Here is a 25,369-nt window from a genome sequence, read left to right as displayed (position 1 = left end):
TAATAACTTCCTTTTCGAGGTAAATAACTCAGACTTGTCACAGATAAACAACGAAAGCATACAAGTATGCAGCACGTTGGTATTACATTGGTTAATCTAACCAAATGTTTGTCTGTGTTAACTATTTTTGTATTTAGCTTACAATGTTTTCAAAGGTCCTTGCACATTAATTTTGCTTAAATTTACATTCACTAGTACTTATATATAGTTGTGTATCATTGCGAACATATCTTTGGATATTCCCATGTCTCGGACAAGAACATCGCCACCTTCGATTAATCCTTCGGTTTTAAAGAAGTTGGTGTGTGGGTATTAAAAGAATGTAAATAAAAGACTTGTATTTTATTGTTTAGATCGGCTGTTTAATCACAAGAAATATTGCTCTTAGAATTACAGTACAAGTTTCTTATGCAGCAGTTCTGGCACTCAGATTCTACATATACATATGTATAGACGAGGCAAGTAATGAAAAACAATCACACTTTCACATTAATTGTTTGCATAAAAATGTTTAAATACACTTACATATATAAAGGGCGAAGCTAGTTGCAAGTTCTGTTTTTATTTTTGTAAGCTCGTTTATAAAATCATCACTACAATAGTTTCGCTTTGTGGTGTCATAATGTGCTTTCTAATTGTTTCGCTTTTTTTATTTTAATTTATGCTAGTGCACATCGAATACACTCTTCACGCTTATAATTCTTCAAGTAGATTTTAAGGCATTATTGGCAAGTCATTGGACATGATTGCATGGAGCGCTTAGTTCATAATATACTTAAACCTTCTTTAAAGCTGCGCGTTATTATTATTAAATTGTCTTTCCGTAAATATGTCGCTTATAAAAATGTATAAATACATACATAAAAACTTATTTAATAAAGCTTGTGCTAAATAGTTTGTGTTTAATACATAAGGCTCACTCGATTTGACAAAATTAGTACATCATTTTAATTTATAGCGAGATCAATTTTACAATTGTATATATATATATATATATATATATATATAGATATATGTCTAAGATGTGTGTTTTGTGTGCAGAGAATTGTTCGATAAATAACAAAACACAAGAATTTCAACAATCAACAGGAGACGTTATAAAAACATTACCAACGCATACACAAATATTCACAAGAAACATTTAACTTTAAAATAGTCAGCTTCTCGGTCTTTTCCCTTCTTCATAAGTTATGGCTTTGTTGTGCAAATATCATTTCCTTATCCTTAGTTATCCATGTCTTATTAACTGCTGTAGTTGATTTCTAATTTGGGATATCCTCCTTTTTGTACATTAGTTTGGTCCGAGGGTTCTGTACAGTCAACAGCAGCACAGCTATGTAAGCTTCTTGGCCCACTTCATGTCGTCGTCGCGTGGCTTGAGGCCAGTAAAATGTTCAATTATAATCTCCAGGGTGCACCAGAATCTGCCAATGATTCAAAAGTGAGGAAAGCACAAAAATCTATTTGAAAAACAAACCCACCTGATCCGCTCCAGCGGCCAATTCAGCCAACCGGTCGTAATGCAAAAGTACGTCTCATGTGGCGCCACGTGATGTATGCGATGATGCTTTCGTGGCAGGATTATGTGGCAGCTTTGCAGCAGTTGAACCCATTTGGGCAAGCCCCAATACGTATGCGACCATTTGTGAATCTGCAGAAGGAAGATTGGAGTCGATACCAGCAAAACACTTGAATAGACAGCCTGCTTACCTGGTTGGTCATAGCCACAAATATAGAGCACAGGAACACGTAGGATATCCAACCGAAATGTTGTTGTATCTCGTATGGAGATTTAACGTAGAAATAGTGCGCCAAATAGCCCAGAATTGGTATGCCCACCATAAAGTTGTCGCCATTCGTTTCGATGAAGTCGTGCCGCGTTATAGAAGTGGGATCCAAGTGATGCTCTCGGAATGGTCGCAAGAAGTTCTGTAAATGATAGATTGATATTAAGAGCTTTAAATTGATTTCAATTAGTTTATTAAATGGCTACGCACCTTGCCTATCAAAGGTAAGTCCACAGAACCCCACGTATCTGCCGCCCAATGCACTAATCCCGAAGCAAAATCGGCAGTTATAATGCCACACAAAGCGGATACGAAGGCCACATTAATACGCTCCCATCGCATGTGCTTCACAATCAGAATCAGATTAAGAGCCATCAGACCAAGGCAGGCATAGACGCAAAATATTTCTTGTGCGCGTTTACCTTTAAAAAATAATCCAAAAAACAATTAATAAGTATTATTATTTCATAGGCTTTCAGTTTTCATAGGAATAACTACCATTAAGATGATTAGAAACGGAAAACAAAAAGTAGTAAAGTATATTCTGACAAAATATTCAATTGTAAGAACACTTAACTAATATTTTCATTTTGGCTTAACAAATTTTCCATTTTAATGTTTCTAGTAATGAAAGGTTATGTTCGCATTTAGAATAATTGAATATGTAATGATGTGAGTTTCTGCACCTGGACTGTAGAGTGAGGCCAGCTCCTGTGCTCCCTTGTTTTGGGGACCCCAGCGTGGTGATGTGATTGGCGTTCCTGTCTGCGTCGTTGCTTTATGCACCATCGGTTGCTCCACTTCCTGATCGTCTGTTGTCGTGGGCGCTGAATTACCATTGGGATCATCCTCATACATGGAGTTGGCCAATATCTCCTCGTCACTTTTCACTGACATTGTCTGCGAATGTAGAATAATGCAAAACAAAATAAAGTTTTAAAGCAACTTAAATAACGCCACGTCGTTGCCAGAGAAAGAGACTGACCCTTACTGTCTGTCGCTTTCAATGCCAACCCAGTTGGTGCTGATGTGTGGAATGTGTAGCCTCTTTACATTATTAACCAGCTAGCTGGGAAAGCGCACACCTTGAGGGCGAGGTCAGTTTTAAGTTTCTAAATGTTTAAAACTCTTTATTTTTTCATACCCAAAGTTTCAGTTGAAACGCAAATACGGCTAATCAATTTGCCTGAAACCCAACCGACCAACCAACCGACTGCCTTAGTCTGAGAATCATTGACCTCTCTCTCTCTGCACATGTTGATGTCATAACATGGCTGCAATCGCCCGGCAGGCCATGGTGGGTGGCTGGTTGGATGGTCCGCACCGTCATATGTCACGCAATATTTTGGGCTTATTTACAGGGAGCTTTGAGGAAAAACGCTCGCAGGGTGCTAGTGTTAACTTGAATGAGTTGTTAAAGTGGCGTGTATTCGCTAGCTCAACTCCTTGGCACCTTTGAGGCGCGGCTTAAGGGCGCCTTAATTATGGAAATTGATATTTAAATAGTTTTCCTTTTAGGCGGGCCAAAAGCAAGAGACCCCTTTTACCTATAAATTCCAATGCAATAACATCGAAGCAGCGATATTTGCGAACATACAAATACGTTTGTTGCAAATATCAGTTATTTAAATACCAAATCAGTGCGTTAGAACGGGAACACTATATGAGCAGGCTTCGAAACCAACAGAATACGATGAAAGCCAGATTTCATGTGAGTGTATTGGTATATACGCATTATAGGGCACAGCCATTGGCTGTGGGGATCAAGTAGCATTGACCAACCGTAGATCGTAGCCCCAGCTGTTTTTAAGGGGCAGGAATTGGATTTGTAAGTATTTAACAAAACATTGCGCATTTTATTCAGAATTGATAATTCATTTGAAAATCGAGCATACTTTTTATTATTAAACATTAAACATAAATAGTTTCTTATTTATTTTCCAGCTTTATAAATCCTAAACGGGGGTTTTATAATATTTATCTGAAATTCAGAAAATTCTTCAAATATTGATTAAACAATGCAGCCAAATAATAATATTAGGCGGTAGATTGGCCGTTAAACACAAAGCGTTATTTTCGAATTTTTCAAAAGTGGGGGGGGGGGGGGGGTTGGTAGGGGCAACAAAATTAACATTTTATTCTTAATTAATTAAATAAATCACGATGTGTTAAAATAATACTTTGAGCATATGATCAACAAAACAACTTTTTAATATATAAACTATACTAGTTCATTTACGTTCATTTATATCTATTTAACTTTCAAATAGATAGTTTAAAAAAAAATTTCAAAGCATGTACTTTTTATAATGAAGATATTAAATAGTAATTAGATTAATAACATATTTACATCAGTAAAAGTGGAAAGCATATTCCTGTTCTGAAATTTCCATCTACGGAGGGCCTTTTCTCATTCCAAGTTATTTTGTGCCATAACATAAACACATAATTACATTAATTATACCTTTTAAGGAAGTAATAAATTATGTATTCTTATAGAAACACCACCCAAGAGGCTAGTCTAGAAAAAGCCGATGAAATTCTTTGCAGGGCTGTTGGCTACACGTAGACGAAAGCCCATTAATCACAACTGCCGAAAACGAGACAGACACACATAAATATATATTGTTTATATGTATCACTATACATACATATATTGATAGATATGTGTGTGAATAAATGTATGTACATATATACGCTAGTTTTATGTACTGACGAACGCGAATAAATAGGCACACTGCCTAAAAATCGAGACATGCGTGAGCTATCACTGATTCAAGCCCTACATCAAAGAAAAACCTATAATCCAGCTGCTTAGGACTTCCCAAATTGCAAACATTTCCATTTTATTTATGCAGCTCGGCCAAGGCAGTGGCAGTGGGCTATCCGAGAATAAATAAAATTGAGGCTCTGAATAAAATTTCAATAAATTTTGACGTATGTACTTGTATGTATGTAGGTTCCAATGCCCATTTGAATAACTAATTGTTCATCGACAAGAGTTTTTGATAAAAAAAATAAATAAATATTTCCAACTATAACAAACGTACATACATACATGTACATATATGTTTATATATATATTTTTAAAATAAGATTCCAACAAATACAAAAATTTTTATGCATTACCTACATATTTGTATGTACATTTTTCCAATTTCCAATTGAATATCAATAAACTTAAACTATGACTCTAGCTTTCGATTTACTTATGGGTATATGTACATATACATACTTATATACATATGTATATGCATGAATGTATTTGTGTAGGTGACTTGGCGCAACACCATCAGTTCCTCCGTCGCCCATTTTTGTTTGTTGCTTTTGTGGAGACATAAAAAAGGGCGCATAACCAACAGGTACTAATTTAGACCAAAGTAACGGTTTCGTGGGGCGCAGTAAGGGAAAAACCAATTTATAACGCGAAATGTCAGTCCAACAATAACAACAACTCCTTATCAAGGAGTGGGGGCTGTGTATATACATACATACACATTTGTATTCAATTTGGGACAGGTTGAATGTTGTTCTTGGTTGACGCAAGTCTTGGCGATGTAAGGTGCCCTTTTAACGCAAATTGTTTTTGCCTTTCGAACGGTTTTATTTTTAAAGACCACACTATCTAGTTTTATTGGATTGCACGCGGATTTTACAAATCATCGAGGCGGCAGCAGCGGATTATTTATAGTTTAGTTACTTTTGCAAAGTTTGATAAGATTTCACCAGTAGGCAAGCTGTCTTCATACTATTAATAACGACAGGCGCAAAAATGCAAACAAATATGCATCTTATGTACATATGTATGTATGTATTTAAGTAAAATACATATTATGTATATATGTACATACATATGTGCAAATGTATGTACAAATAATAATTACTCATTTATTTAGATATTCAAAGCCAAACAAACATTTACTATAATACTTTACTCACCCTTTGTTGATGTGTGCGTGTGCTGTTAGCGGGCAAGTAACGGCGAATTGCGGCGTGCTTGTTAGTTTTCCCGTTGTTGTTTTTGCTTTGAAAGCGGCAGCAGTGGCGACAACACGGCACCTACAAAAAAAAATAAAGAATGTACATACATACATACATACGTATGTACAAACCCACATGCATACACATGTACATGGTCTTGTGTAGGTTTTGCTTATGGCTTTGAAACAATTAAAATTAAATGCTCGACTCAAATATTGATTAAAACGACGAAGAAAAAACTTAGTTTTTTTACAAACACACGAAACCAAAACAATGCATATCGGTGAATTACCAACTACGTATGTATGTATGTATATAACGGCAACTCCCTTTACTTGCACACACATGCACTTGCAGAGCCACGTTAACGTAATTGTTGAAAAGAAGCGTAAGCTACGACACTACACTACCGTAAATAAATGATTTACATATGCACGTGATTTAATATTGCCACAGCGTGATATTCGACGCTACTCGCCAGTCTGCAGCGCCAACAACGTAGTCTTCGCTAGTAAATTCGGGCCGCAACTGCAATTGAAATTCCCAGCAACTGACGAAGCTTTTCATTCATGGGCCGTAGCCTGTGCGTACGGGTGTGAGCTTTAACCGTTACGCGCAGCGGTACAGCGGTGTCCTCGTGCTTGAATGGAGTTCTCTGGGGGCCGAAATTTATTATTGTTGGATTTAATTGAAAAAAAAAACATTTAAAATTTTGGCAAGGAATTCAAAACCAATTAAGTTTCTTCATCATTTTAAACTACCACAACTTATTTTTACGTGTATGAGCACATATTATGCTTACGTGCCACAGCAACAAGCTTTTTATATTGCTTGCGTGCCATAGCAGTGAGTTTGTGTTCTTATCTGCACAGAGTTACCATTTTCTCTGCACCGCTCACCAACAACACATTTTTTTTTAGTGTTACGTCGCCTTATTATAAATTAAACAATAAACTGAAAGGAAAGAGGGAAAATGTTGCCAATAACGCGTGGTATTTACAATGCGCTATCTCTCATCGCACGCAGCCCACAGAATCGCTACGCTCTGCATACAGCCAGCGCGCTACAATGTAAAGCAGTTGCAGCCGAAGCGGAAGCAGAAACAGCAGCCGAGGACGTTGAACAGGATGCTGCTGCAGAGCAGAAACTTGATGCGAATGATCGAACCAAAGTTATACCAGTTGAAACCTCGATGCGCTATTTAAAGAGCGCTGCTTACAAGCAAACCTATGGTGACGATTTTGTGTGGGTGCAATACCGGTAAGTGTTCCAATATGGACTCTCCTCTAAATACTAAATTTTAATTTTCCTCAAAGACGTAACCACAAGGGCATGTTTGCGCCGAGAAAAACTCGCAAGACATGCATACGACAGGGCAAAATCTCTACCGGCAATCCCTGCCCCATCTGCCGGGATGAGTACCTTGTGCTGGATCATCGCAACACAGATCTGATAAAACAGTTCATATCGCCGCAGAGTGGTCAGGTTTTAAGCTACTCCAAGACGGGTCTGTGCCAGAAAAGCCATTTTAAGTTGCTGGTGGCAGTGGAGCGCGCACGCGACTACGGTTTGTTGACCTACGATGTGCCTTTCCGGGAGTACGACTACAGCGAATACTATGGGAAGACGGAGGAGACAGCTCCCAAAAAGCCTTAAAAGTTACACTGTATTTTTGTTTTCTATTAAAGTTGCTCTTTTAACCAAATCACCTATTGATTTTTTGGTTCCATCACAGCTGTTCAGAGCCAAGAGCACAGCTGTTCAGAGTCAAGAGCACAGCTGTTCAATACTCTGCCCAAAAGACAGACAAAAAACTGAAAAATATAATTAAGCAGGTCGCAATTTTGTTTGTTTGATAAAAAAATATATTTTGTTAATTTTATTTTAAAAAATGACCCTCCTCTGCGCTTCTGAAACGAAGCACCTAAGCGAAGCCACTACTCTAGCATCAACAGCCCAAACAAAATTTAAAAAAAAATTGTTTTTGAAATTAAATTAAAAAGACAGCCCTCCTCTGCGCTTCTCATGGAGCCACCTAAGCGAAGTTACTACTCTTGCATCAACAGCCCAAAAAATAAAATAAATACAAAATAATATTTGGAAATTAAATTCAAAAGTCGGCCCTCCTCTGCGCTTCTCATACGAGGCACCTAAGTGAAGCCATCCTTCGCATCAAAAGGCTATTAAGTCAAAAAAATATACAAATTAAATTGGCACTTAATAAGCTTTAGTTGTATAATTATTATTATTTATTTATTTTACCGAATAGGGTATTTAAAAGTCATGTTAGCTCGAGAAATGCGCTTACTCAATAGTTTTCTCTGATGAAATACACATTGTTTTTGTTGATAATATTCAATAATGACTGAGACCACCTTCCTGGTCGTTGGTGGCGGAATTGCGGGCGTCACTTGCGCCGAAACATTGGCGATTTGTTGCCCTGCTGCTTCCATTTTGCTAGTCACCGAGTCCAGTATTGTGAAGACAGTCACCAATCTGGTTCCCATTGCCAGATATCTGCACCAATTTGATGTGCGTGAGAAGTGCGTCGATGACATGAGCAGTGGAATTGGCACCATTGTCGATCAGTTGTTGGAAGTAAATGCCACACAGCATTGGGTGCGGACGAAAGGTGGCAAGAAAATCACGTATCGTTATCTCTGCCTGTGCACTGGAGGAGCGCCGAGGTTATTTGCTGGGGAGCAGGTGCAGAAATACGAACGTGTTGTGGGCATACGGGACACTGACTCCGTGCTGCAACTACAGCGTTTACTGGGCAATGCGAAGGATGTGCTCATCCTGGGCAACGGCGGCATTGCCAGTGAATTGGCATACGAACTACACGACGTAAACGTGCATTGGGTAATCAAGGATAATCACATATCGGCCACGTTTGTTGATCCAGGAGCAGCCGAATTCTTTCAAATTTCGCAGCAGGGCAAGGAAGAGGCGGCTGCCAAGCCGGCGCCGTCTACGGTGCTCAAACGAATGCGCTACAGTGAAATGGTGCCAACGGAGCAGGAGCAGCAAAAAAAACGCGGCGCCGCTCTGGGTCCCGACTGGCATCGCAGTTACGACTTGTGTGGTCAGGCTGGTGGCGAGCATCGACTGCCCAAGATCTATTATAAATCGTACATAGACCGACACGAATTACTGGAAAACGGACTGCGTGTTACGCTTCGCTATGAAGACGGCAGAATGGAGCAAATAAACTGTGATTTTCTAGTCTCGGCAACGGGGGTTGAGCCGCGTCATGACTTTGCCACCGATTTGCCACTAACACTTGCTGCTGATGGCGGCATTGCTGTAGACGAAATGATGCGCACAAACCTGACCGACGTGTATGCGGCTGGTGACGTATGTTCAGCAAATTGGCCGCCGGCAGAGCATTGGTTTCAGATGCGGCTTTGGACGCAGGCCCGACAAATGGGTGGGATGGCAGGACGCAGCATGGCGGCCGCTTTTGAGGGCGAGACGATCTATCAGGATTTCTGCTTCGAACTTTTCGGGCATGTGACACAACTCTTTGGCTTCCCCGTCGTGCTGATGGGCCGCTTCAACGGACAAGGATTAGGTCGCGACTATGAGCTGTTGCTACGTTGCACGCCAAACAAGGAATACATCAAGTTTGTTCTGCAGAACGGCCGATTGCGCGGTGCTATACTGATTGGTGATACCGATCTGGCCGAGACTTGCGAGAATCTGATATTAAATGCCATCGACTTGTCGCCATTTGAAAATATACTAGACCCAAACATAGACATTGAAGACTATTTTGATTGATTTGTAAAATCGTTGATAATTAAATTAGTTATTTATTAAATTTGTATAAGCATTACATTACTATTTTTATTACTAGGGTGTGATGAACTATTTGGTCTTACCCTCAGTGCCTGTCAACGAAAATAGAAACCAATTAATACAATAATTTCTTTCATGATATTTCAAATACTCACCAACATATTTAATTTCATCGAACGCTTTGCGTGCCTTCTTCAATTCCTCATTCATGGTCAGCAAGTCCTTGACGCGTGCATATTTCCGTGGATCCTTCCGCACCAGAAATATAATATCTTCCACCTGCACACGTCCTGTGCGTCCAATTTCCATGGCGCGATGCGTAGTTTCGGTTATGTACTCAATCACCAGATCTTCGAGCAGATCGACTGTTTCTGTATAGGGATTTTTGTCGTCGCCAAAACCGAACATCATGCAGCGCAGCTCCTTGCTAAAAAGGCGCTTGCGGCCTGCATTCGTGGCCATCGCAACGAATTGCTCGTCTTCAGCATCCTCGTCAAACTCAGTGGTTTCGAAATGCTCATCTGGGGCGCTCGCAGCCATTTGTTAATTTTTTTATTCAATTTTAAGTTACTTCAATATCCAACCAGATAATTGTATTTGCTCTTTATTGTTTTTCTTTAAATATTTATATCAATTTCTTTCAGTATTGTGAATATGTACTCCGTATAAATTGAATTCTTCGACCTAAGATAAATATTTTATATTTGTAGTGCCGAGTAATGTCTTGTAGCCTTAAAAATGCGATCAAGGGTTATATTGTTATATTTACGTTTATATTCCAACCTTTTAATATTAAATAGGCCGAATAATAAAAAATATTTGCGAATACATAAACAAAAATATAATTTATCGATAAGCCAGTTAGCAAAATTGGCAGCCCTGGCAACAGTCGCGCATACAACAAACAGCTGGGGCACAATACTGCCACCTGTCGCAAGCCACAAACCACAGTTTTTTTTTCGTAGGGATGTAGCAGCGGTCATAGTCATCGCCGCAGTGGAGCGTTTCCAAATACTTAATTCTACGAGGGCTATATATTGTGTTAAGCATACCAAATTGCATTCAAAATAGAATAGCACAAAACGTCCCAATACAAGAGCTAGACTCCACGGCATTGGTATCACTGTCAAGTTTCGATATCAGGGTTGCTTTAACAGCTATCAGCCCAATCACCACATTTCAAATTCGAACGCTTGTCAGGAAACGCGCTATTTAGAAAGTTGTGTGTAATGGATGTTTACACATTTGACAAATCCTTCTTGGAACGCCTTAGGGAGGCCGAGGCTGTCCTATCATGGGATGGGGCCGTGATGCCAGCCTCACAGGTAAGATCCGAGTGGAAGTCCTTTGTGGAGCTACAAATTGAGCCAGCAGGTAAGCGCGTCACAGACACACACAGAAGCAAAAAATAAATGCTACAAAAAAAATAGGCTGGCAGGCAATTTGGAAAATACCACGCGTCATTTGCGAAGACCTAAAGCTGCGCTATCCAACTATTGTATATGGGAGCGTCGATCAGGTCATATTTGACGAACTGAAGGCGGTTTTTTGTGTGACCGCTGTGCAGGACAATGATGTGCACCTGCCGGAACGGAATGAGGTGTCGCTCATCGAGCTGTGGCCCACCTTGCAGCAGGAGAATTCAGCATTAAATGTGGATACAACAGCGGAGTGCATCGATCGCTTGCGTTTCTTCTACACGCACGTCTGGCTGCCGTGGGACAAGGATCACGATGACGATCGCGATTGGGTGCAAATGCATTTGCAGGCGCGAATTCAACTGGCGTGTGATCTGAGCAAGAACAAACTGCCACGCACACTGGCTTTGCATATACGTACATTGCTGATGGAAGCGCGTTACATTCAGCAGCGCCTGGAGTTTCTTGAGCTGGACCTCAGCGACGCCGAGGAGGAGAGTGAAGACGAAGCACTGGCACTAAGCGATAATGCAGGTGGCGCTAAATCTAAACGTACCACCAATTCCCCATCTCAAAAGCAGGCTAATATCAGCTTAAACAAATCCAACTTGCCAGTAACCGATTTAATGTGCCTACATCTGCGTCTAGCCATCATTCGTAGCGAATTCGAGATACTTGAGAATCCAGAGATGCGTCGTGCCTACAGTGAGCTGCAATCGCATACCTTAAAGCGTCAGCTGCTGCACCGCGGATCTGGCAATGCGGACAACTTAAGAAACGATGCCCACACTTGCTATTTGGTCACGCAGCCTAGCGAGCTAAGCCAACAGCTAGACCTTCTAACGCTGGCCAAGCAGTATGTGAGGCCAGAAACTTTGGTGCAATTGGGGAATAACTTACAGGTGCGTTTAATCACAAAGATTTAATGTCTAATGTCTACAGTTGCTTTAAAACTAAACTGCAGACCTACGCCACTCTAAAATGTATCTTACTATGCCTTTCCGCAGGACGTACTGAGCATTTGCAAGCCCAATGACAATATTTTGCTCGCACCCGGTCTGCACACCATTAAGTTCCTGGAACATCTCAACGATAATGGCAGCATTAAGGGCTTAGTTGAGCCAGGCGCCGCTGTTTTGGCCGAAACGGAGAAGACACCAAACGATAAACTGGCCACTGTCTCCTCCAGTGATGAGGACAGTATTCTGATGGTTATAGATGGCGATTACACTTTGTCGCATTTACTGCTCGATTGTCGAAATGTGCGTCGCGGCATTCTTTTGCGTGCTGGAACGCTACTTCTAGATGGCTGTCGCCTTATCGGGGATGGATGTTCCAGCACCCAGGAGGGCATTGTTTGTATGCCGCAGGCCAAGCTCCTCCTACAGGGCTGTGTGATTGAAAGCTTTGCAGTCGGTGTTTCTCTGCAAGCACAGTCCAGCGCAGAGTTTAACGATGTTAAGCTGAAGAAGTGCACTACGGGCTTAGAGGTGTTGGACAAGTCGGTTGTTGTGAATTTGCAGGGAAGTAATTGCCTTTTTAAAGATTGCAAATTCGGCATTTTGGCTGATAATTATCAGCTGCCTGATAGCAGTGAGAAGACGATGACGCTGGCGCGGTACATTGATCTAAAAAGGTGAGTAAGGGCTAAAATATTTTAAACACCTTATTATTCATATTCTCATCAATTTGGCAGCTACAATAAAAGTAATTTGATGGGCAGCTGTGAATTTAGGAACTGCCAGCGAAATGTGCGAGTTCTAAACGAATCAGACCAGCTATCGAAGCGCACGTATAAATGTCTGCTTGAGGACGATCTGGCCGGCGAGAATAAAGAGAATATCAATTAGATTTGAGCTTGTTATTAAGGTATCAAAAGCAATGCATTTATATTTTAAGTTAGGAGCTCTCGTCTGATATATACACAATAATTTCATGCTTATTTCAATAAATATACAAACGCTCTCAAATAGAAAGGGAGTTTCCAGTAGAGCTATTCACTTCTTAGACCGTTACTATCTTCCAAATCTGAGGTATTGCGAATGCTGTTGGGCTTGCTGCTTCTTGTCCGCAATCCGCGATCCGAACTGTATAGCGCGCTTCTTTAATAGCACCGCATCCCGCAATCCCAAACGATAACCGTAGAGCCTTAGGAAAAGCTTATCGCCCACACCCTCCGGCAAGCGAAAGCAGGAACGTTGTTGTGGCTGCAATGAGCGCACAAATTGCACCAAATGTTCCTCAATGAATGGAGCACGAGCTGTTTTCCCGCTGTCGGCTATTATTCGATCATCCCGAGCCAAATTACGCGCCGATATGCGCTGCCAATCCAGCTCAAGCTCCTGCAGCACAGCCTCCTGACGCTTTTGTTCGTCGTTGACGTCAGCAAGACATCTGCGATAGGCGTTGCGATGCCGAATGTAACCACCGAAGAGCTCATCGGCGCCACTGCCCAGTAGGGCAACGCGTGCTGTGGACTCGACGGCATTTGCGGCAAACCAAAATGCACAGCCAATGGACTCATCCAGGACGGTTTGTAGCGGATAAATAAGCTGATTGATGCGCGTAGCGAGCTTTTGTTGTAGCTCTGTCCGTTTTACATTCACTTCCAACAAATTCCAGCTACGTTTTGGACATAGGCGTTTCAGTTCAATAAACGACAGATGCGCAGTCTGACGATCGGGGACATTCCAATCCTCCCGTGCGGCAGCAACACTCTCAAAAGCTACATTAATGAGCTCGATGGGCTCGCCGGCCGGCACAAATTCATTTGCCAACAGCGCCAAAATGCTGCAATCGATGCCGCCGGAGTAAAGCACAGATATCTTTGCGTGCGAGCATTGCGTGCCTATCAACTCCTGAGTCTCCAAGCAATCACGACAAAGCGGTGCTGTGAACGTCACTCTGGCAGCCACCGATCGACGTAACAAAGCGTCGAATCGGTCAAGAGTCTGGGATACAGCTGGCAAATTCAACAAATTGGCATATAGCTGGTCGTTGAAGACATCTGTGCAGTGCTTATAAAAGTCAAAGGCCTCAATTGCCACCGTACTAAGCAGCCATTTGGGCGCAATGAGCTTCGACTGCAGACAAATTTTCCAATGCATTGCCTCCTCTAAATTCTGTAGTTGTTTCAATGCACCTTCGTTCAGCGTTTGCCAAGGATACAGTATGCACTGGCTTATATTATCAACATGCAATTTATAGAGGCCCAGCGGCGGCAATTCCAGCGACACCACCTCAGGATTCAAATAGCACGAAGTGCTCAACAAGTTCAATCCATTTGGTTGTCGCTCAATGATAAGTGAATTCCGACCCAGCGCATCGCGCCCAAAATACAGAACCCTCTCATCCCTATTGTACATCAATAGGCAATAAGGTCCCTCTAGTTGCTGCAGAAGCGATAGTAGTTCGTCATCTCCTTTGCATTGCGCCACTTTTTCCGCTAACCAAGCACTGTCTGAGATGCTGGTTGACTTCTCATCCACATTGTAAAAATCTCCATTGAAGAGAACCGCCCAGTTCCCCAGGACTATTGGTTGCTTCTGTGGTCCACAACTTCCCTGTTGCCACAAAACATAGCCGGCAAGGAGTACGGAGTCCAATTGCAGCTTCTCGTGAGCATTTGGGCCGCGACTCTGGAGAAGTAACTGTAACTCTCTGTGTAGACGGCACTCCAAATTGTCATTGCCGACGGCACAAAAAATTCCACACATTTCAATATACTCACATTTCAATTGCACATAATATACTTTACAATTTTTGGATTCCTAGAAGAGAATCGTCTCACGCTAATATCGATAGCAACGAAATGTATCGACCATTTTGCCATTGCCTAAGTGGCAATACCATTTAAACAGCAAGAAAGAATTGGGTGAGGATTTATAAAAAAGCGCTATTTTAAATAAATAATGAACAAAGCAAAGCCCAAAAATAATTTCGAGGCATCCAAAAGATGGGGCTACACCGAAACTCGCCACCTCCTTGACTATTTGCTTATGCATCCTGAAATAGAGGTAGTGTTTTTGTTTTGCTGTTTGTTGTATCAACAAAAGCTTATTAAATAATGCCTGCTTTAGAAACCCACTGCAAGCACATACTACAAAAAGTTAATAACTGCGACCAAGATTAAGGTAGATCCAATACGCTGGGACCTAATCAAAGCCAAGGTACGCCAGCTCAAGGATTTATATTTTAAGACTGAGAATTGGATAAGACTGATGTCCACGAATGGCTCAAATGATGATGCTTATGATGATTTAAATCAGCTTGAGATTGATGGTAAGTAGTCAACTAAAATAGTTCATATTTCATGAATTCATCTGTTAATGTTATCCTTGCAGTGCAGGTTAAGAAAATGTGTCCACACTTCTCTTTACTTGAAAAACTATTTGCCAATGAGCTCTTCACAGTTGATGCTGAAACTGTATCCGAGGGCGATTCGTTATTAACGCCTGTAAAACAAAAAAAAGAAGTAATAGCAACGTTAAGCAGTCCATCTATAAACCAGTACTATGAAAATATAGGAGCAACACCACAACGCCTCCAGAATGAAGTTCCAGTGCAGGAAACAGAAAAAGCACTGCTCCGACTTGAATGGAAGCGCTTACAATTTGAACGTTATAAGTTCAATAAGCTATATGAAATAAAGAAACAGGAAATTGAGCGTAACTATGAGCTAGAGAAGTTGGAGTTGGCGCAGGCGGCTCGTAAACATAGATTTTCTGTTGGAATTCTAAATAAATCTGTTTCAAACAATGATGACAATGATCCGTTGGAATAAAGCATGCGTGCATCAAGTAAATAAATATTAGTTTTATTCGGGTTCATATATATATTTCTGTGTAGCTAGTTAATAAGACTTTTATTAAGCATTGGTACAAAATTTACTTATTAATATCATGATTTATATACTACTTATCCGCAAAGAGCTATGCTATATAAATAAATAAAATATGGACTATAAATTCTTACAAACATAAAATAAAACATTGAAATGTAATGGCAAACAAAACACTACATATAATAAATGAAGTTGGTTGGATCACATCTAAGTTAATATTAATATGCATTTAACTATTCCATACTCAGTAAATTTTTATTTGTTGGTCTTTCTTTACCTTCTTTGTAAAAAAAGCCGTTTGAACTTCTGAAAATGGTACGAATCTATAATTAGAAATTGCAAAACTCTTCCGCAATTGGTATTCAAAAAATTTGCGAAAATCGGAAAAATAGCTAAATTGGCAACACTGGCGGACTACGGCTCTTAATTGGTGTCGATAAAAATAATATCGATAGTCTTTTGACACTTTGAAGCTGCTGCGTTAAATAGACGTACTTCGGGAACTTTCAATTGCAAGTAATAATTGTTTTAAATATCAAAACAGTACTTCGTTAGCAGTATTATTATTTCAGTATTAAAACGTATTGTGCATAGTTTGTTCTTGCCTTTCAACTAATTCCATAACAGCCTTCCCATACACAGGTGTTTGAAACAAACGCGTATGTTTTGCATGTACTTATGTACGTTTATACATCGTACATCAACGTTATTTTTTATGTTAATAATCGAGTTGACACCTTATAAAAAAGACTTATAAAAACAAAAAAATGTCTTCGGCTATATATTTGGAGAACTACCTGGACGGTGAGTACTACAAACTAAAACAGATCGGTTATAATGCGACTTTATACAGGTTTAGAGTCGCTACCAACTGAATTGGAACGTAATTTCAAGCTAATGCGAAAGTTGGACGATCGGGCGCAGACTGCTATGCAGAGCATCGATAGCCACGCAAAAGACTTTATGCGCAAGCTGGCAGCAGAGAATGGTGCCATAAGCGAGGAAGAGCGCAAGGAGAGATTGGAGGATATCAAAGCCTTGTTCGGCAAGGCCAAGGAATACAGTGATGATAAGGTCCAACTGGCAATCCAAACGTATGAACTGGTGGACAAGCAAATCAGACGTTTGGATAATGATTTGGCGCGCTTTGAGGGTGAAATCCAGGAGAAGGCTTCATCAACGCGCGCTAAATCCGAGGAGGCAGTGGCCAAAAGTAAGTCAAGACAAAAGCTATAATATTATGGCTATAATTTACATACCATTATTTGAAGAGGGTCGAAAGAAGACCAAAGATGGCAAAGCAACGGTGAAGAAAAAGAGGAGTGCTTCTTCGGATGAAGAAACCGGGCGCGGTGGCAATCAATCAACACACGCCAGCACCAACACCTCGTCCGTTGGCGGCAGTGGTCAAGGTACCAAAAAGAAAAAGTCGAAGGTAAATCAAGAAAAAGAGACGCGCAAAAGTGGCGCCCAAAAGGTAAATCATCTGCATCAGAATTTCATATTCGTACATTTTGAGATTTATTTTCAACCTTGTAAAATTTCTAGTTTGTTTGCCCAACTTATGCTCGGTAATTTACTTAATTATTGCCTACCTAGTCATTTTCCATCTATCATTTACATTTCACCCATGCATGCAGAATCAATCAGGTTCTTTGATTTTCCCGTATTAATGCTGTTGTTTTCTCTTTTTTTATTAGAAATCCGTTGATCCCGATGATTCGGAAAAGGAATCCTGCCACACGGCCGCCACACATCCTAGCGATGTAATGGACATGCCTGTTGATCCAAATGAGCCCACATACTGCCTTTGCCATCAGGTCTCGTACGGCGAGATGATTGGCTGCGATAATCCAGATGTGCGTTACTTTATATACCACAACAATATTATTTGGCATTTAATTGTGTCTATTATTTCAGTGTCCAATCGAATGGTTTCATTTTGCCTGCGTTGGACTCACCACAAAGCCAAAGGGCAAATGGTTCTGTCCCAAATGTACACAAGATCGTAAAAAGAAGTAATTTATATGACTACAGAATTAAGCTAGCAGTAAATATTTTAAATAAATTATATAAACACAACCGCTGTTTCTTTACATACGAAACATATCAATTAGCCTAATGATTTCGAAAATATTTCTGCACGAAAACTTAATGTACAACACAGAAAAACGGTTCGTCTTATCATATAGTTAGGTGGACGACCATTGGTAGTCCCACATAGACTCCAAGTTGGTTCTTAGTGTCACTTTGCAGAGCGATTTAATAACCCGTTAGCATCTTACTGTATTAAAAAAAACGCAAGCTGGGGTAAGCCCTTGCGCACTGAAATATTCCAGCTTCTTGGCATGAACTGCTGTCCACTAATAAATGACTTCTAAAAAAAATTACTATTAAATTAACTCAGCTTCCATCAAAATGTATTGATTGACCAGTTCCGAATTTTTAATTTTTTATTCAATAAATTTCTCATTCAATAATACTTATACATAGTGACTTTTGCCGAGTGTACAGTTTTCTTGTCGTGTACATACATATACTAGTTTTACATTATAAAGAAATAATAATTTGAATTTAAAATTTGACTTCTTAATTCCCATACTCTTTTCTGTTGTCTCTTTAAGTTTAAATTAATTGTCGGATAAATACTTTTATGGTAGCACAAAACAAACCGATATGACATGTACAGGTCATGTCTAGTGATGAGTTCTTTATCATTTAAAATTAAAAAATAATTATAAAAAAATATATATGCATGACTTTAATTCTGGAGTGCTCCTTCTGACGGAACAACTTCGTTCATTCCAGCTGATATTTCAATTGAGATTGTGGTTGTTATTGTGGTTTGTGATTGTATTTTTAGTTATTATTCAATTAGGACCATCTTCATCGTGTGCGTTCAGATTTTGCTATTTAGTTTGGAGCTACTTCTTGGTCATGATCTTTAGATACTCTAAAGCGCTCTGTGCCGCATGCCGCTGAGCGTCCGCTGTGGTTGCTCCAGTGCCATGGCACACTCCCACGGGCAATGTGGAGAGCTGCACCAAGCATTGATACTGGCCGGTGTAGGTCTTCTCCTCAATGTCCACATATGTGACTTCGAACTGATTCTCCACTGCGATCTCGCTCAGCAGTTTGATAAAATCAATCTTCGGGCTTCTGAGGCACGTCTTCTAGAAACGGAGAGACAAAATTGGAAACAGATATAGACGTATTTTCAGTTGCTTATCAGTTTGGTATTGGGAGAAGCGGCAGCTTTAAATAAAAATCTAACAACTTTACCTGTAGCTTTAGAAGTTTTTTGCCCGTAGCATTTTTCAATGCCTTATGGAATTGTGAGACTTTATTACTGTGCTGCGTGGTCAGAGTCGGCACAGTGATATCTTTCAAATCACCATAGTAAATATCGTTAATGCGGGCCTGTAAATAAGATCGAAATAACGATCAGTATTATCATGGCATCATGCGACCAGTGCGAGTCCAGCAAACAATGTAACCCAACTAACAATGGTGAGTTGAAACATATCACACAAGTTTTTAAAATCAATAATAATAAAAGTGTACTTGGATATTTGTCTGGTGAATAGCTGAGTTGCAATATTAGCAAGGTATCTTCAAATATTTCTTATATTTATATTTGTCATTTAAATTCTAGAACTCTTTGTGCAGCATTATATCCCAAATCTGTTGTAATAATTTAATTACTACAAATCGATTACTCACGGCATCGTTTAGCAATGAAATTCGTATATTTCATCTTCATGGATGTGAAACGACTTCTCAATAGTTTAAGGAAGTCAGAATACTCGATTTAAAGCATAAATACTAATTAAATTTATTAGGTGTGGCATGATTAGGTTAATTTTTGTATAGTATTTAGTAATTCAAAATGGTGCTTGCTTATCTGATTCGATTAGAAAATTTGTATGTATAGCTTTCTCCGGAATAGATAAGGACAGATCCCTTAGTTGGAACAACTCGGATTTCTCTTATTTTCCCCTATTTTTACCAATACGCAAGCATTGGTCGCACTATCTTTATAGCACTAAAGAACCAATTTTACTATGCGTATTTTTTTTGCAGCCCCACGGGCGGTAATATATTAATAAAAAAATAATGTTATATTTTGTTTAAAGAAGAATTTCTTTAATAGTAATATTTGTTGGCTAAATTGTTAAAAGAAACTTGTTATTATAGTTTAAAAAGACGTTTAGTGTTCCGACCAACAATACTATATTGAACATATATTTAAAATTAGTGTTAGTCATTAATCACTTTTGTTATCACTATTAACTCAGGAATTTTTAGTTAGGAATCAACTTTTAGACTTTGAATAGATCTACTCTAGGTGGTAAGCGGTCATAGCATTTTCTACTTGTTATAGGACTTTTAGAAGGTGATCTTGGTGCTGGCGATGCTATTGGTAGAGATTCGGGCTTGCTTTTTAACTCGTCCAAATTTAAAGCTTGCAACACCGTCTCAACATCTACAATATTTGATTTACTCACATCGCCTTCCAATTCTGTACAAATGGAATCGTTGATTTTGGCCGCATCTATGGGTGTCTCTTGAAGACGAGTCCACATCTTGTGGGCCGCCAAACGCTTAGCAATCTTCTTGCTTTTTCCTTTTCCAACCTCCCTATTATTAACAATGGTGCACGCAATGGTGAAGAGGCGCTCGTGTGGTAAACCGACTTCGGTTTCCGTCTCATAGGATGGTGGAGGCCAGCGGCGTTGCATGCACATCTCCTGCAGCCAGCCAATAGGATTGCCAACAATTTTGTCACTGATATTTAAGAGCGGTGTTGAATATATAAATGAAATAAACACAAGACATAACCTTATACATACTCGCCACTACTCTGCATATTGGCACTGCCATCGCCACCACTGCCTGCGCTTGAGCTGCCAGCCACAGATGCTGCAGTGGCGGTGCCCTGCATCTCGGGCAACTGGACACCAATCAACTTGTCAATCAAGGCGCGTGCGGCTGCGTGTTTGGCTTCCTTTTTGGATCGGCCAGCACCCATGGCGGTAAATGGAGTATCTTTGTCCTTAAAGGAGACGCGAAAACGAAAAGTTGGCTCATGTATGGCGCCCTCGATTTGTACCAGCTCATAGCCCGGGGTGATGCCGCGACGACTCAAGAGTTCCTGAAGTATTGAGACGGGTGTCTTTGTGGCCAGCCCACTGGTGTCCGCCTCGCCTACCAGTTTCAAAGACTCTTCAACCGGCACATGGCTTGAGCTGGCCGTGTTTATATCTGCCATCTGATGTGGCATCTGCATGGGCAAGATCTTCTCCCTCTTTCCTTTGCCCGCCCTTTGTAGCATTCCTGTTTTGCCAGACTCCGAAGCGGAACTACCGCCATTTGCCATATTAACAGCAGCCATGGCTGCTGCCGTGCAGGTCAAATTCTCATATTGACGACGTGGTGCAAAACCGGCCTGCAACTGCATCGGTACGGGCTGATGATGCTGTGGTTGTGGCATTTGATGCTGGTTATGGTGCAGCTGTTGTGGCTGATGCTGCTGTAGTTGCTGATGTTGCAAATGCGACTGTTGCAGCCCATGATAGTTTTCCTGATCCATGGTTCAATAGTTTCCTGTCGGTTGGTTACGGTAGTTGTTGTATGTATCTGTTAAATGAAATGCGTGGTCGCCACGTGAAAAATCAATATGCACTCTATTTCAGCAATTGGGAGAATACGGCTGTTGCACTTGACCGCTATAATTCATTATACTTACCGAATTTTTTCGGTTTTTAACTGTTTTTTATTTAATAATAATTTATTAATTGAGAATTAATAATTCATTTTTAAATAAAAAATACAGCAAAATCCTGACACACACGAAATGTGGGTTCCTATATTCAGCTGTCGACTGTTTTCAATCGTAAGAAGTTATCGAATATGACAGTAAAAGCGTGGCAACGCCGCCTACTCCTAATGTTAGAGATAACGAGTGGCAAAATCAGAGACGCGCACAATTAGCTTTTTTTGAATTCGGTTTTTATTTTTCGTATTATTGTATTTATTGCATATGTTGCTCCTTTTTACATAATAATCTTTTTTATAGATAATAGATAATAATTGTAAACTCTTTTTGTTGTTATAAGTAATGCACGGAAAACATTCAATCAAATTAAATGTGTGGAATTTTTTAGTGCGAAATGCGTGTAAATCGTAGCGTGTGGTCTCCGGGACATAAACAAAAGAAATTACGGCTATTCCTATGCGAATATATCGAATACAGACTGCTGGTTTTGAATTTCACCTAATCATCGCTTAGAAAATCGTCGTCCAAATTCACATCTGTTGTATCGATATTGTCGTCCAACGTAATACCATCAATCTCCAAATCGAGTTCGTCATCATCATCATCATTAACAATGGGCTTTACGAGAGGCAGCGTAGCAACGCCACTGCCACTATTCGCCGGTGGAAGCACAAACGCTGGTTTCTCTTTGTCCTCGACCAGATCGTCATCCTGCTGCTCTACGGCATTTAGCTCAGCCAGCGGATTACGCTCGCTATTCAGCGGCAGTTGTGCAGCCAACGCCGCGGGAGCTTTGCGTGAACGCTCCGCTTGTAGGTGTTGCTCCACGCGCAGGGCATCGCCCAAGCCTGGAAATAGATTTGTATACTGCGCCGGATCGGCCAGCGACTGACCCGCCTTCTCGTTGACCTTGCTGAGCTCCTCACGCCACAGCTCGACAACGCGTGACATCTGGCTGGGTGCGTAGGTACGGGCAAAGAACGCTGCCTCGGGCAAGCGATTGGTTTCTATGAGAATCTCAAGACAGCGTTCCACATCCGAGCGTAAAAAGGCGGCCAGGAATGCAATGTTATGGCGTCCTTGGGCTGCGCCTGCGTTGCCCACCTCCTCAAGCATTTGTGCATCGCCGGAGGCGCTGGAAAGCAGGAGCAGGCCGCTAAAATCGTTAGCCTTTTGCATGCACTCCTTTACCAATTCCATATTATTTTTACGGGCCGCTACATCTGCCAATTGCGCCCATTTTTGTGCATTTTCTGCCTCGCGCGCCAGCTTCAGGGCTACGTCAAGATCGCCAATTTGCAGCGCCAAATCAAATTTGTGATCCGGGTCAGTAGACACTTGCAGTGCCTGCGCCTTGAATCCCTGTTTCTCGAGGAAATGTGCGACGCGTGTACGATGCTCCTTTGGTATGGTGGGTAGAACCACATCTGCGCGCTCAAAGTCGCGACGCATCACTGCTGTCTGGTATTCCAGCACAGATAGCTGCAGACAGAAGGATATGACATTTAGCTCCTTGTCGCCAAGGTAGAGACGATTTTCTTTGGGAACATAGCCCAGCAAGTACATAGTGCGATCCAAATGCGAAATTGTCACAATTTCACCGCCCACGTAGTAATTGATGCGATTGACAGAATTGGTGTAAATGAAACAATCGCCCACCCACAGACCCGTCTTGACTGCTTCGGCAACCTCGCCTGAAATGAAAATATTTGATTAGTTTGAATTTTATATATTCGTCATCCAAATCTCTAAATGTCCACGTACCCAAGACGTTGAAAGCACTCTCCACACCATCATCTTCGAGTCCCTCTTTGCTCTCCACTGCATTTGCGATTTGTGCTGTATCCACGCCCAGTATAAAATAGGAATCATCTGTGGCCAGGCAAACCAAGCTACCCGATTCATTCCAAAAGACATTGCGCGGTTGCACTTCTATGCGTCGCACTAATTGCAATGTCTCCCAGTCGTAGAACGCCAGTCCCGATGAAGTCTTTACACCAAAATAGTATCCACCATAGATACTCTCGGCACCATATTCGGGCGTGAAGCTTTTGCGCTCCTTAAAGTTTCGAAACAGACGCACTGAGCCGCTGTTCTCACGTATGGCATACTCATTGCTCTCCAGAGCCCAGACGAACTCCTGAGCGGAGCCAAATGCCTTATTTCGTAGCGCCATTGATGTGTAAATAATGTATTCACCATCGCCACAAACGACAACGAAACGTCCATTGGGATTGTGTGCAATGGTCTGCGGATAGATCTCACAAGCGCCCATGTCTTTGACAGCGACCGGCAGACGTTCGCCATCCTTGATTTCGGTGCCATCGGCAATGGTCTTCAAGTTAACCTATAAGCAAACACATCATTAGTTTGAATCAATCTATTAGCCCCCTGAATTTACTCACCTGCTGCATTTCGGAATGTTTGGCCCAAATAATCTTACCGCCGGTAATATCCATAGACATTGCTGGCTCCTCTCGACCCACCTTGATTATAATCGAACCTTCATCATAGCCTAGGGCCACGTTGTTGGTGCCACGCATGCTGGCAATGGTCCAGACACGCTCAAACCCATAGTTAAGACAGGTTTCCAGCCGATAGGTGCCCGAATGCCAAATACGTACGGTGCCATCCTCGGAGCCCGTCAGCAAAATGGGCAATTCGGGATGGAAGCAAACGGCTGAAATGTTCTGAGCATGACCCTCTAGGGTTTGCACACATGTCTTGTTCTGATAATCCCAGATCTTGACCAGGCGATCATCTGCGCCGGATATTAAATAAGGCTTATCTCCACCATGATAATAGTCCACACAGTTCACTCCCTTTTCATGTCCCTCTAGCGTGAAGTTCGCCAAATTTGAGCCCAGCTGCCACACCTTAACCGTGCGATCCAAGGAGGCAGAGGCAAAGGTGTTGTTGTCCTTGGGATTAAACACTATCTGCATGACATAGTGCGTGTGACCTTCGAAGACACGCTGGCAAGCCCACATCTTCTCCCAATTCCACAATTTGATAAGCATGTCATCTGCAAAATGGGTGACGAAATGATTAGAAGTTTACTAAACAAACAAATGATAAGGAAGCTCAGTTGGCAGCGAACCCATATGCCCAACATATTGTTATAAATAATTTAATAAGTATATATGTGTTGGAACCCACTTACCGCTGCTGGTCAGGACCAGGGGCTGCGTGGGATGCACGGCAATGCACCGCAAATAATCGGAATGCGCCTCGAATGAGTGAACCTTCTCCAAGGTATTATAATTGAAAATGCGGATTTGCATATCATCCGAACCAGTAATTATCCAATTCTTGCGCGCAACAAAACGTCCAGAGCGCACGGGCACATCACAAACCTCAAAGTCTTTTACCAATTGCTGATTCTCGTAATTCATGATGTGTACGTGGCCATTGTAAAGTGCACACAACATCCATGGCTCGGCCGGATGCAGATCAACGCATTTGACGCGATCGGACCGCGAGGTCAGCCGACGCTTGATGTCCAATTTGAGTGGCATCTTTTAGAAGGCGTCCAAATGTTTTATAAAAACAGCAATCGCACAAACTAATTAACTTTAATAATGCGGCGGCGGCGACGACGGTGTAAAAATGTACTCTTCTTCCCTGCTGCTGCTTCTTCTTCCACCTTTGTCAATGTGTCAGACTTGGACAGTGTTGGATGATGCCAGTATAGCTGACTGCGAGTGTTCAACGTTGCTGAATAAGACGTTCTGGCAACTCCTCCGACAACGCTGACGTG

At 41.2% G+C, this 25,369-nt stretch overlaps 10 protein-coding genes across 15 annotated transcripts; 5 read left to right on the top strand and 5 right to left on the bottom strand.

Moving 5' to 3' along the window:
• Window positions 1-1,073: 1,073 nt before the first annotated feature.
• Window positions 1,074-6,302, bottom strand: LOC115625845 (transmembrane protein 189). The gene is made up of 7 exons (XM_030521048.1): window positions 6,197-6,302; window positions 5,727-5,846; window positions 2,474-2,687; window positions 1,998-2,209; window positions 1,711-1,929; window positions 1,482-1,651; window positions 1,074-1,424 (listed from the first exon to the last, which is right to left on the bottom strand). Exons 3-7 carry the CDS (start codon window positions 2,682-2,684, stop codon window positions 1,334-1,336), a joined length of 903 nt encoding a protein of 300 aa, XP_030376908.1. The 5' UTR covers window positions 2,685-2,687; window positions 5,727-5,846; window positions 6,197-6,302; the 3' UTR covers window positions 1,074-1,333.
• A 200-nt stretch (window positions 6,303-6,502) lies between these two features.
• On the top strand, window positions 6,503-7,473 carry LOC115625846 (28S ribosomal protein S18b, mitochondrial). The gene is made up of 3 exons (XM_030521049.1): window positions 6,503-6,614; window positions 6,689-7,028; window positions 7,085-7,473. Exons 2-3 carry the CDS (start codon window positions 6,742-6,744, stop codon window positions 7,422-7,424), a joined length of 627 nt encoding a protein of 208 aa, XP_030376909.1. The 5' UTR covers window positions 6,503-6,614; window positions 6,689-6,741; the 3' UTR covers window positions 7,425-7,473.
• A 656-nt stretch (window positions 7,474-8,129) lies between these two features.
• LOC115625907 (pyridine nucleotide-disulfide oxidoreductase domain-containing protein 1) lies at window positions 8,130-9,608 on the top strand. Its single transcript, XM_030521138.1, has one exon. It carries the CDS (start codon window positions 8,130-8,132, stop codon window positions 9,549-9,551), a length of 1,422 nt encoding a protein of 473 aa, XP_030376998.1. The 3' UTR covers window positions 9,552-9,608.
• On the bottom strand, window positions 9,548-10,316 carry LOC115625908 (transcription initiation factor TFIID subunit 13). The gene is made up of 2 exons (XM_030521139.1): window positions 9,725-10,316; window positions 9,548-9,661 (listed from the first exon to the last, which is right to left on the bottom strand). Exons 1-2 carry the CDS (start codon window positions 10,107-10,109, stop codon window positions 9,639-9,641), a joined length of 408 nt encoding a protein of 135 aa, XP_030376999.1. The 5' UTR covers window positions 10,110-10,316; the 3' UTR covers window positions 9,548-9,638.
• Window positions 10,317-10,654: 338 nt separating this feature from the next.
• LOC115625985 (protein nessun dorma) lies at window positions 10,655-12,977 on the top strand. Its single transcript, XM_030521231.1, has 4 exons — window positions 10,655-10,943; window positions 11,000-11,889; window positions 11,995-12,623; window positions 12,684-12,977. The coding sequence occupies exons 1-4, from the start codon at window positions 10,799-10,801 to the stop codon at window positions 12,835-12,837; spliced, it is 1,818 nt and encodes a 605-aa protein (XP_030377091.1). The 5' UTR covers window positions 10,655-10,798; the 3' UTR covers window positions 12,838-12,977.
• Window positions 12,834-14,739, bottom strand: LOC115625986 (asparagine synthetase domain-containing protein CG17486). The gene has a single exon (XM_030521232.1). The coding sequence runs from the start codon at window positions 14,701-14,703 to the stop codon at window positions 13,003-13,005; it is 1,701 nt and encodes a 566-aa protein (XP_030377092.1). The 5' UTR covers window positions 14,704-14,739; the 3' UTR covers window positions 12,834-13,002.
• Window positions 14,740-14,860: 121 nt separating this feature from the next.
• LOC115626125 lies at window positions 14,861-15,791 on the top strand. Its single transcript, XM_030521379.1, has 3 exons — window positions 14,861-15,003; window positions 15,067-15,268; window positions 15,331-15,791. The coding sequence occupies exons 1-3, from the start codon at window positions 14,899-14,901 to the stop codon at window positions 15,768-15,770; spliced, it is 747 nt and encodes a 248-aa protein (XP_030377239.1). The 5' UTR covers window positions 14,861-14,898; the 3' UTR covers window positions 15,771-15,791.
• A 510-nt stretch (window positions 15,792-16,301) lies between these two features.
• Window positions 16,302-17,912, top strand: LOC115625816 (inhibitor of growth protein 5). 3 transcript variants are annotated; one of them, XM_030521003.1, is made up of 6 exons: window positions 16,302-16,411; window positions 16,473-16,634; window positions 16,684-17,043; window positions 17,102-17,307; window positions 17,531-17,689; window positions 17,751-17,912. In XM_030521003.1, exons 2-6 carry the CDS (start codon window positions 16,598-16,600, stop codon window positions 17,850-17,852), a joined length of 864 nt encoding a protein of 287 aa, XP_030376863.1. In that variant the 5' UTR covers window positions 16,302-16,411; window positions 16,473-16,597; the 3' UTR covers window positions 17,853-17,912. The 3 variants fall into 3 exon arrangements, with proteins under 3 accessions (XP_030376863.1, XP_030376862.1, XP_030376864.1); XM_030521002.1 differs by having other exon boundaries at window positions 16,360-16,634; XM_030521004.1 differs by having other exon boundaries at window positions 16,368-16,634; window positions 17,102-17,265.
• Window positions 17,913-18,265: 353 nt separating this feature from the next.
• On the bottom strand, window positions 18,266-21,708 carry LOC115625814 (interferon-inducible double-stranded RNA-dependent protein kinase activator A homolog). 4 transcript variants are annotated; one of them, XM_030520998.1, is made up of 5 exons: window positions 21,580-21,708; window positions 20,684-21,470; window positions 20,339-20,618; window positions 19,113-19,250; window positions 18,266-19,003 (listed from the first exon to the last, which is right to left on the bottom strand). In XM_030520998.1, the coding sequence occupies exons 2-5, from the start codon at window positions 21,421-21,423 to the stop codon at window positions 18,755-18,757; spliced, it is 1,407 nt and encodes a 468-aa protein (XP_030376858.1). In that variant the 5' UTR covers window positions 21,424-21,470; window positions 21,580-21,708; the 3' UTR covers window positions 18,266-18,754. The 4 variants fall into 4 exon arrangements, with proteins under 4 accessions (XP_030376858.1, XP_030376859.1, XP_030376860.1 ...); XM_030520999.1 differs by having other exon boundaries at window positions 18,266-19,000; XM_030521000.1 differs by lacking the exon at window positions 19,113-19,250.
• Window positions 21,709-21,980: 272 nt separating this feature from the next.
• Window positions 21,981-25,199, bottom strand: LOC115625945 (coatomer subunit beta'). The gene is made up of 4 exons (XM_030521181.1): window positions 24,773-25,199; window positions 24,015-24,634; window positions 23,374-23,956; window positions 21,981-23,303 (listed from the first exon to the last, which is right to left on the bottom strand). Exons 1-4 carry the CDS (start codon window positions 25,125-25,127, stop codon window positions 22,108-22,110), a joined length of 2,754 nt encoding a protein of 917 aa, XP_030377041.1. The 5' UTR covers window positions 25,128-25,199; the 3' UTR covers window positions 21,981-22,107.
• Window positions 25,200-25,369: the final 170 nt, after the last annotated feature.

Source organism: Scaptodrosophila lebanonensis, unplaced genomic scaffold (assembly GCF_003285725.1).
Source record: "Scaptodrosophila lebanonensis strain 11010-0011.00,11010-0021.00 unplaced genomic scaffold, SlebRS2 tig00000080-arrow-pilon, whole genome shotgun sequence".
Lineage (NCBI taxonomy): Eukaryota > Metazoa > Arthropoda > Insecta > Diptera > Drosophilidae > Scaptodrosophila > Scaptodrosophila lebanonensis.
Note: the sequence above shows the minus strand (reverse complement) of the source record. Positions and strands in the feature narration are given on the sequence as shown.

Bases quoted from the DNA above. Each gene is read 5' to 3' on its own strand.
- LOC115625816 (XM_030521003.1), top strand. From the start codon at position 16,598: ATGTCTTCGGCTATATATTTGGAGAACTACCTGGACG. The intron at 17,044-17,101 runs GTAAGTCAAGAC...CATTATTTGAAG, and splicing joins CGAGGAGGCAGTGGCCAAAA to AGGGTCGAAAGAAGACCAAA. The intron at 17,308-17,530 runs GTAAATCATCTG...TTTTTTTATTAG, and splicing joins GCAAAAGTGGCGCCCAAAAG to AAATCCGTTGATCCCGATGA.
- LOC115625845 (XM_030521048.1), bottom strand. From the start codon at position 2,684: ATGTCAGTGAAAAGTGACGAGGAGATATTGGCCAACTCCATGTATGAG. The intron at 2,210-2,473 runs GTGCAGAAACTC...TATTTTTTAAAG, and splicing joins GGCCTCACTCTACAGTCCAG to GTAAACGCGCACAAGAAATA. The intron at 1,425-1,481 runs GTGGGTTTGTTT...AATCATTGGCAG, and splicing joins TGGCCGCTGGAGCGGATCAG to ATTCTGGTGCACCCTGGAGA.
- LOC115625985 (XM_030521231.1), top strand. From the start codon at position 10,799: ATGGATGTTTACACATTTGACAAATCCTTCTTGGAACGCCTTAGGGAG. The intron at 10,944-10,999 runs GTAAGCGCGTCA...CAAAAAAAATAG, and splicing joins GCTACAAATTGAGCCAGCAG to GCTGGCAGGCAATTTGGAAA. The intron at 11,890-11,994 runs GTGCGTTTAATC...GCCTTTCCGCAG, and splicing joins AATTGGGGAATAACTTACAG to GACGTACTGAGCATTTGCAA.
- LOC115626125 (XM_030521379.1), top strand. From the start codon at position 14,899: ATGAACAAAGCAAAGCCCAAAAATAATTTCGAGGCATCCAAAAGATGG. The intron at 15,004-15,066 runs GTAGTGTTTTTG...TGCCTGCTTTAG, and splicing joins TTATGCATCCTGAAATAGAG to AAACCCACTGCAAGCACATA. The intron at 15,269-15,330 runs GTAAGTAGTCAA...TTATCCTTGCAG, and splicing joins AAATCAGCTTGAGATTGATG to TGCAGGTTAAGAAAATGTGT.
- LOC115625846 (XM_030521049.1), top strand. From the start codon at position 6,742: ATGTTGCCAATAACGCGTGGTATTTACAATGCGCTATCTCTCATCGCA. The intron at 7,029-7,084 runs GTAAGTGTTCCA...TTTTCCTCAAAG, and splicing joins TTTGTGTGGGTGCAATACCG to ACGTAACCACAAGGGCATGT.
- LOC115625907 (XM_030521138.1), top strand. From the start codon at position 8,130: ATGACTGAGACCACCTTCCTGGTCGTTGGTGGCGGAATTGCGGGCGTC.
- LOC115625945 (XM_030521181.1), bottom strand. From the start codon at position 25,127: ATGCCACTCAAATTGGACATCAAGCGTCGGCTGACCTCGCGGTCCGAT. The intron at 24,635-24,772 runs GTAAGTGGGTTC...CCCATTTTGCAG, and splicing joins CCTGGTCCTGACCAGCAGCG to ATGACATGCTTATCAAATTG. The intron at 23,957-24,014 runs GTGAGTAAATTC...GTTTGCTTATAG, and splicing joins AACATTCCGAAATGCAGCAG to GTTAACTTGAAGACCATTGC.
- LOC115625986 (XM_030521232.1), bottom strand. From the start codon at position 14,703: ATGTGTGGAATTTTTTGTGCCGTCGGCAATGACAATTTGGAGTGCCGT.
- LOC115625814 (XM_030520998.1), bottom strand. From the start codon at position 21,423: ATGGATCAGGAAAACTATCATGGGCTGCAACAGTCGCATTTGCAACAT. The intron at 20,619-20,683 runs GTATGTATAAGG...CTTAAATATCAG, and splicing joins AATATGCAGAGTAGTGGCGA to TGACAAAATTGTTGGCAATC. The intron at 19,251-20,338 runs GTGAGTAAATCA...TCTTATTTACAG, and splicing joins GTACAGAATTGGAAGGCGAT to GCCCGCATTAACGATATTTA.
- LOC115625908 (XM_030521139.1), bottom strand. From the start codon at position 10,109: ATGGCTGCGAGCGCCCCAGATGAGCATTTCGAAACCACTGAGTTTGAC. The intron at 9,662-9,724 runs GTGAGTATTTGA...TTTCGTTGACAG, and splicing joins CGATGAAATTAAATATGTTG to GCACTGAGGGTAAGACCAAA.